The sequence below is a fragment of the Salvelinus sp. IW2-2015 genome, unplaced genomic scaffold, assembly GCF_002910315.2.
Source record: "Salvelinus sp. IW2-2015 unplaced genomic scaffold, ASM291031v2 Un_scaffold2486, whole genome shotgun sequence".
In the NCBI taxonomy this organism is placed as follows: Eukaryota; Metazoa; Chordata; class Actinopteri; order Salmoniformes; family Salmonidae; genus Salvelinus; species Salvelinus sp. IW2-2015.
This window is the reverse complement of record NW_019943804.1, coordinates 84930-94218: the sequence shown is the minus strand read 5'-3', so window position 1 is coordinate 94218 and position 9289 is coordinate 84930. Positions and strand designations below refer to the sequence as shown.

General features: G+C 46.0%; 1 protein-coding gene across 1 annotated transcript in view; it reads left to right on the top strand.

Annotated features, from left to right (window-relative positions):
* The window catches only part of LOC112074081 (WD repeat and FYVE domain-containing protein 3-like), a gene marked incomplete at its 5' end in the record, with an annotated part of 32413 nt that overhangs the window by 2742 nt on the left and 20382 nt on the right, over positions 1 to 9289 (top strand). The window contains 6 exon segments of the mRNA XM_024141305.1: positions 1526 to 1686; positions 2496 to 2644; positions 4833 to 4953; positions 6243 to 6409; positions 6570 to 6624; positions 6818 to 6937. Coding sequence (XP_023997073.1) covers positions 1526 to 1686; positions 2496 to 2644; positions 4833 to 4953; positions 6243 to 6409; positions 6570 to 6624; positions 6818 to 6937 — 773 coding nt within the window.

Genomic DNA, 9289 nt, shown 5'->3' with positions numbered 1-9289 from the left:
TTTGGCTATTTCAGCCACACCCGTTGCTGACAGTTGTATAAAATTGAGCACACAGCCATGCAATCTCCATAGACAAACATTGGTGGTAGAATGGCCTTACTGAAGAGCTAAGTGACTTTCAACGTGCCACCGTCAGTTCGTCAAATTTCTGCCCTGTTAGAGRGGCCCGGTCAACTGTCAGTGCTGTTATTGTAAAGTGGAAACGTCTAGGAGCAACAACGGCTCAGCATCGAAGTGGTAGACCACACAAGCTCACAGAACGGGACCACCGAGTGCTGAAGCGCGTAGCACATAAAAATTGTTTGTCCTGCAACACTCACTACCGAGTTCCAAACTGCCTCTGAAAGCAACATCAGTACAAGAACTGTTCGTCGGTAGCTTCATGAAAGGGTTTCCATGGCCGAGCTGCCGCACACAAGCCTTAGATCACGATCTGCAATGCCAAGCGTCGTCTGGAGTGGTTTAAAGCTCGCCGCGATTGGACTCTGGAGCAGTGGAAACGCGTTCTCTGGAGTGATGAATCACGCTTCACCATCTGGCAGTCTTGCGGACAAATCTGGGTTTGGCGGATGCCTGAAGAACGCTACCTGCCCCAATGCATAGTGCCAACTGTAAAGTTTGGTGGAMGAGGAATAATGGTCTGGGGATGTTTTTCATGGTTCGGGCCCCTTAGTGCCAGTGAAGGGAAATCTTAACGCTACAGCATACAATGACATTCTAGATGATTCTGTGGCAACAGTTTGGGAAAGGCCCTTTCCTGTTTCAGCATYACAAGCCCCCGTGCACAAAGCGAGGTCCATTCAGAAATGGTTTGTCGAGATCAGTGTGGAAGAACTTCACTGGCCTGCACAGAGCCCTGACCTCAACCCCATCGAACACCTTTGGGATGACGTGGAACGCTGACCGCGAGCCAGACCTTATCGCCCAACATCAGTGCCCGACCTCACTATGCTCTTGGGGCTAAATGGAAGCAAGTCCCCGCAGCAATGTTCCAACATCTAGAGGAAAGCCTTCCCAGAAGAGTGGAGGCTGTTATAGCAGCAAAGGGGGGACCAACTCCATATTAATACCCATGATTTTGGAATGAGATGTTCGACGAGCAGGTATGTCCACATACTTTTGGTCATGTAGTGTATCTCAAGAGAAACTGCGCATTGAGCTCACAGAATAAATAATAAAAAGGAACGAAATGGAATTCAAATAATTGAAACGAAAGATGTTAATCGCTCAGCACCACAAGACACACACACACACACACACACACACACACACGTGTGACATTAGAGACATGAGAAGAGGTCATTCAATTATACTTAAACACAGCTCTCAGAGAGACTGTGAGGAAACTAAACTGCATGTATGACTGGTTTACTGCCTCTCAAACATCAATGGGGTAACTATTGCCAGCGTTAAAGGTACTCCACGTTCACACCATCACCAAGGTCATAGTTACTCACACACTTGTTTGTACACACATTTTTCAGATTACATTTATGAAGAGCGAAAATGTTCTCCTCCCCTCCAGGTCTGGTGAAGGCCCCTCTGAAGAGGTCACGCTCCACCACGGACAGGGCTGATGAGGAACAAGACCTGCTCCAGGAACAGATCTTAGAGTCAGGAGGACTGGACGAGGAACAGAGGACAGACAACACATCACTGCTACGACTACTGGAGGAGGGAGAGAAGGTAAGAGGACAGGGGGAGGAGGTCAGATGGGGAGGAGGAGGACAGACGAGGGGGAGGAAAGGTTAGATGAGGGGGAGGAGGTTAGATGAGGGGGAGGAGGTTAGATGAGGGGGAGGACAGACGGGGGGAGAGGACAGCAGGGAGGAGGACGACGGGGGGAGGAGGACGACGGTGGGAGGAGGACTGGCGGTGGGGGGAGGACAGCGGGGGGAGGAGGACAGACGGGGGGAGGAGGACAGACGGGGGGAGGAGGACAGACGGGGGAGGGGACTGACGGGTGGGGAGGAGGACAGACGGGGGGAGGAGGACTGACGGTGGGGAGGAGGACAGACGGTGGGGAGGAGGACAGACGGGGGGAGGAGGAAGACGGGGGAGAGGAGGACAGACGGGGGGAGGGAGAGACGGTGGGGAGGAGGACAGACGGGGGGAGGAGGACAGACGGAGGAGGAGGACTGACGGTGGGGAGGAGGACAGACGGTGGGGAGGAGGCTGACGGTGGGGAGGAGGACTGACGGTGGGGAGGAGGCTGACAGGTGGGAGGAGGATGACGGTGGGGAGGAGGACTGGCGGTGGGGGAGGACAGACCGAGGGGAGGAGGACAGACGGGGGGGGAGGAAGACGGGGGGAGGAGGACAGACGAGGGGAGGAAAAAGAGATGGACGGACGGGGGGAGGGAGGACAGACGGGGGGAGGACTGACGGAGGGAGGATGAACAGACGGACGGGGGGAGGAGGACGTGGTTTATTCTGGGGTCCTAACAAGCCTCAATGTTTGTAACCAGGAATATAACCATTATGTTATATCACCAGATCCAGCACATGTACCGGTGTGCGCGGGTGCAGGGTCTGGACACTAGCGAGGGGCTGCTCCTGTTTGGGAAGGAGCACTTCTATGTCATAGATGGTTTCACCATGACCGTCAGCAGAGAGATCAGAGACATCGAGACACTGCCCGCCAAGTGAGTTTATTAACCTTTTCTATAGTCCTTAATGAACACCTAACTAACCCCCTTATTCACCCTTCATAACCCTTCATAACTAACACTCCTGATTCAACCAAGTGCTTAGTGTATTAACCTTTTCTAGTCCTTTATGAACACCTAACTATAACCCCCTTATTCACCCTTCATAACCCTTCATAACCCTTCATAACTAACACTCCTGATTCAACTTAACCAAGTGCTTAGTTTATTAGTTGAATCGTGTGCTTTTGATGGACCAGCTTTAATATTGCAAATGTTTTTTTAATAAATAAATATATTTTTAAAATATATTTTCCTTTACTATTTTCTCCTAACTCTACCACCCCTCCCCGAATGGGAGTAAACTAATGGACAATAACGCTTAGGCTTCTACTTCCAGGTTATACATACTATATACATTTTACATTAGTTATCTTCTTCTTTTTTTAAATGTTTTGTCCCACCCAATCTCCGAACACTATCCAGTTTTAATCTATATTTGCCATATATGTTTGCTGGTTCATATATACGGTGCATTCAGGGAAGCATTCAGACCCCTTCCGTTTTCCCACATTTTGTTACGTTACAGCCTTATTCTAAAATGGATTAAATCAAAATTGTTCCTCATCAATCTACACACAATACCCCATAATGATACAGTGAAAAACAGAAATACCTTATTTACATAAGTATTCAGACCCTTTGCTATTAGATTTGAAATTGAGCTCAGGTGCATCCTGTTTCCATTGATCATCCTTGAGATGTTTCTACAACTTGATTAGAGTCCACCTGTGGTAAATTCAATTGACTGGACATGATTTGTAAAGGCACACACCTGTCTATATAAGGTCCCTCAGTTGACAGTGCATGTCAGAGCAAAAACCAAGCCATGAGGTCGAAGGAATTGACCGTAGAGCTTCGAGACAACATTGTGTCGAGGCACAGATCTTGGGAAGGGTACCAAAACATTTCTGCAGCATTGAAGGTCCCCAAGAACACAGTGGCCTCCATCATTCCTAAATGGAAGAAGTGTGGAACCACCAAGACTCTTCCTAGAGCTGGCCGTCCGGCCAAACTGAGCAATCGGGGGAGAAGGGCCTTCATCAGGGAGGTGACCAAGAACCCGATGGTCACTCTAACAGAGCTCCAGAGCTCCTCAGTGGAGATGGGAGAACCTTCCAGAAGGACAACCATCTCTGCAGCACTCCACCAATCAGGCCTTTATGTTAGAGTGGCCAGACAGAAGCCACTCCTCAGTAAAAGGCACATGACAGCCCYCTTGGAGTTTGCCAAAAGACACCTAAAGACTCTCAGACCATGAGAAACAAGATTCTCTGGTCTGATGAAACCAAGATTGAACTCTTTGGCCTGAACYTCAAGCGTCACGTCTGGAGGAAACCTGGCACCATCCCTAKGGTGAAYSATGGTGGTGGCAGKATCAWGCTYTGGGGATGTTTTTCAGAGMRAGGGACWMGGAGACTAGTCAGGATCGAGGGAAAGATGAACGAAACAAAGTACAGAGAGATCCTTGATGAAAACCTGCTCCAGAGCGCTCAGGACCTCAGACTGGGGTGAAGGTTCACCTTCTAACAGGACAACGACCCTAAGCACACAGACAAGACAACGCAGGAGTGGCTTCGGGACAAGTCTCAATGTCCTTGAGTTGCCCAGCCAGAGCCCGGATTTGAACACGATCGAACATCTCTGGAGAGACCTGAAAATAGCTGTGCAGCGACGCTCCCCATCCAACCTGAGGGAGCTTGAGAGGATCTGCAGAGAAGAATGGGAGAAACTCCTCAAATACAGGTGTGCCAAGCTTTTAGGGTCAAACCCAAGAAGACTTGAGGCTGTAAACGCTGTTAAAGGTGCTTCAACAAAGTACTGAGTAAAGGGTTTGAATACTTATGTAAATGTGATATTTCAGTTTTTATTTTTAATACATTTGCAACCATTTCAAAAAATATATTTTTGCTTTGTCATTATGAGGTGCTGTGTGTAGATTAATGAGGAGCGATTTAAAAAATATATATATATATATTTTAGAATAAGGCTGTAACGTAACAAAATGTGGAAAAAGTGAAGGGGTCTGAATACTTTCCGAATGCACTGTACATCCAAAAAGATTAGCTAGAAGGGGAGAAGTTCTAGGAGAAGTTTGGGTTTTGACATGTCTCTCTGTCTCCAGTCTGCATGAGACCATCATCCCCAGAGGTGCGAGGCAGGGTCAGAGCCAGCTGAAGAGGACCTGTAGTATCTTTGCCTACGAGGACATCAAGGAGGTCCACAAGAGACGATACCTGCTGCAGGTGAGCAGTGCGCTAACTTAGTTCTGATTTGTTGCTTGTGACATGTTGATTAGTCTCAACTTGCTCACCTTGGTCATGTACAGGTGAAGTCGGAAGTTTACATACGTCTTTGCCAAATACATTTAAACTCAATTTTTCACAATTCCTGACATTTAATCCTAGTAKAAATTCCKTGTCTTAGGTCAGTTAGGATCACCACTTTATTTTAAGAATGTGAAATGTCAGAATAATAGTCGAGAGAATGATTTATTTCAGCTTTTATTTTTTTCATCACATTCCCAGTGGGTCAGAAGTTTACATACACTCAATTAGTATTTGGTAGCATTGCCTTTAAATTGTTTAACTTGGGTCAAATGTTTTGGGTAGCCTTCCACAAGCTTCCCACCATAAGTTGGGTGAATTTTGTCCCATTCCTCCTCACTGAGCTGGTGTAATTGAGTCAGGTAACTGTAGGCCTCCTTGCACGCACACGCTTTTTCAGTTCTGCGTGCACATTTTCTATAGGATTGAGGTCAATGCTTTGTGATGGCCACTCCAATACCTTGACTTTGTTGTCCTGAAGCCATTTTGCTACAACTTTGGAAGTATGCGTGGGGTCATTGTCCATTTGGYAGACCCATTTGCGACCAAGCTTTAACTTCCTGACTGATATCTTGAGATGTTGCTTCAATATATCCACATCATTTTCCTACCTCATGATGCCATCTATTTTGTGAAGTGCACCAGTCCCTCCTGCAGCAAAGCACCCACACAACATGATGCTGCCACCCCTGTTCTTCACGGTTGGGATGGTGTTCATAACGATGGTCATTATGGCCAAGCAGTTCTGTTTTGTTTCATCAAACCACATCCACAGGTACACCTCCAATTCACTCAAATTATGTCAATTATGTAAACGTCTGACCAACTGGAATTGTGATACAGTGAATTACAAGTGAAATAATCTTTCAAGTCATTGTTGGAAAAATGACTTGTGTCATGCACAAAGTAGATGTCTTAACCGACTTGCAAAAACTATAGTTTGTTAATTAACAATAAATTTGTGGAGTGGTTGAAAAACGAGTTTTACTGACTCCAACCTAAGTGTATGTAAACTTCCGACTTCAACTGTATATTAGGGCAAAACATGGCAAATCGTTTCGAGACAGAAAATGAGAAATCTATCGTTACTCGTTGAACAAGTTCCGGTACCCCTCCCTGTTTCCGTCTGTTTTCTTTCCTTTGGTGCCTAATGAACCTGATCCTGAGTAATGAACAAAACCCTTTCTAATGCTCTGTCTGTGTCCCAGCCCATGGCTGTGGAGGTGTTCTCAGGAGATGGTAGGAACTACCTGCTGGCCTTCCAGAAAGGAGTCCGCAACAAGGTCTACCAGAGGTTCCTCGCTGTGGTTCCCTCTCTGGCTGACAGCTCAGAGTCCGTCTCAGGACAGAGGCCCAACACCAGCGTAGAGCAGGGGTACCGTCTACCTTTCTGGAGATTCTATGTGATAAACGTCTATGTTTTCATATTTTGTTAAATCTGTTGTGTTATATGGTTATGTGTTAAGTTGTCCTATAGTTGCATGAATGTCCTCTATTGTTTCTATTGTAAATCCTTCTATAACGTTTCCCATCAGGTCTGGCCTACTCAGCACTCTGGTAGGAGAGAAATCTGTCACCCAAAGATGGGAGGTAAGTCTGTTTTTACCAGTGCAATTACTGTACGATCTCCTACCTGAGGACAGTGTTAGCAGTAGGTCTGACAGTAGTGTGTCCTCTGTGTTCCCTTCCTTTGCATGGTGAGATCAGTGACTATAGTGTCCCCTCTGTGTCTCTGTAGCGTGGTGAGATCAGTAACTATAGTGTCCTCTCTGTGTCTCTGTAGCGTGGTGAGATCAGTAACTTCCAGTATCTGATGCATCTCAACACCCTGGCTGGTCGCTCCTACAACGACCTGATGCAGTACCCTGTCTTCCCCTGGATCCTGGCTGACTACGACTCTGAGGTAACAACAGTTACAGGACCCTGTATAGACCCTGAGGTAACAACAGTTACAGGACCCTGAGGTAACAACACTACAGGACCCTATATTGACCCTGAGACCAGTAACAACAGTTACAGCGAACCCTGACGGAGTAACAACAGAGGTGCTACAGGACCCTATATAGACCCTGAGTAACAACAAGTTTACAGACTACAGCGATATATAGACCCATGCATTTTAAGAACACTGCTTTGAGAGTATTCATCTGAGAAGTTTAATTACAGCTATGTCTACGTATCTAGCACATATAATAGACCCTCAATGCGGATTCTCTCTGTAGTCAGAAACAACAGTATAGCTAGTACGCATCTCCTGTGTAATAGGAGCCTCTGACATGAATTTCTCCTTTATGTGATCCCATCCATTATCCCAGAGCAGAATGATGAGACACACCACCTCTGCCCTATCACAGTTTTACAGGACTCACCTATATAAAGAGCTTCTGTCCGTTGCTAATCATAATGTCTATAACTCCAACCAGTTACAAGACACTACCGTAGTGATAGAGACCCTTGCTTGGACACGCAGATCAACATAATCCAAAGAAAGCTGGAGTGAACAGAACTAGCTTAGCTAGTGCATGCACGTGCAATATGTACCATTTATTTTTGCGTTAGGCTTTTGCATAGTTCTTGAGTCACTGGAGATCTAAAACAGCACTTTGGTAACAACTACGCTATACTATACCCGTCACTATATATTACACCCTCCTTTGACCTCGGTAACAATCATTTATACAGTGACCTCTAGACAGTACATTCAGTCGGTAAACACCCAGTTACAGGACCCTATCACTATACCCTGACCCTCCCCGTTAACGGTAAACAAGCGTTTACAGGACCCATATGTATCCCCTGACGGTAACAACAGTTACAAGGACCCTATATGAGACCCTGAGGTAACAAACAGTTTACAGACCCTATATAGACCCTGACAGGTAGACAACAGTTATTCACATTCGATATAGACCCTGTAACACAGGACCCTTAGTTATGAGGTAAACAACAGTTACAGGACCCTATATAGACCCTGAGGGTAAACAACAGTTACAGGACCCTATATAGACCCTGAGGTAACAAACAGTTTACAGGACCCTATATAGACCCTGATAGGTAACAACAGTTACAGTAGACCCTGAGGTAACAACAGTTACAGGACCCTGATATAGACCCTGATGCACGTAACAACAGTTACAGTACGCCTAGATAGACCCTTGAGTGGTAAACAACAGACTACAGGACCCTATATAGACCCTGAGGTAACAACAGTTACAGGACCCTGAGGGTAACAACAGTTACAGACCCTATATGACCCTAAGGTAACAACAGTTACAGGACCCACTTATAGACCCTGAGGTAAGCAACAGTTACAAACATAAGACGAAACCAAGATATATAGACCTGATAGAATAACAGGTAACAACAGTTACAGGACCCTTAAGTACGAGCCGAGGTAACAACAGTTACAGGACCCTATATAGACCCTGAGGTAACAACAGTTACAGGACCCTTATATAGACCCTGAGGTAACAACAGTGACAGGACCCTGAGGTAACAACAGTTACAGGGACCTATTATAGACCCTGAAGGAACAAACATTACAGACCCTGAGGTAACAACACAGTTACAGGACCCCATATAGACCCTGAGGTAACAACAGTTACAGGACCCTATTATAGACCCTGAGGTAACAACAGTTACAGGAACCCTATATAGACCCTGAGGTAACAACAGTTACAGACCCTATATAGACCCTGAGGTAACAACAGTTACAGCGCCTATATAGACCCTGACAAGGGTTAAACAAACAGTTACAGGACCCTGGTTTAGACCTGAGCGGTAAACAACAGTTTACAGGACCCTATATAGACCCTGAGGTAACAAACAGTTACAGGACCCTATATAGACCCTGAGAGGCCGGTAACATATAACATTGAGCAAAAACCCGGTTATAGACCCTGCAAGGGGGAACAACAGTTACAGGACCCTATATAGACCCTGAGGTAACAACAGTTACAGGACCCTTATAGACCCTGTAGAAGTTAGTTTGAACAAAAGCATGTATACAAGAACCCTATATAGACCCTCTGAAGCTAACAACAGTTACAGGACCCTATATAGACCCTTGATTCCCAGCGTTAACAAGCGAGAGTTACAGGCACCTGAAGAGGACGGTAAACAACAGATACCCTAGTACTAGACACCTGACTGCTTTGTGCAGTAAAGACAGTGTAACTAGGAACCCTGAGTTTATGACAGGTAACGTAGACAATTTGAACAGGACCCACAATATATATAGACTGAAAGCCAGGAG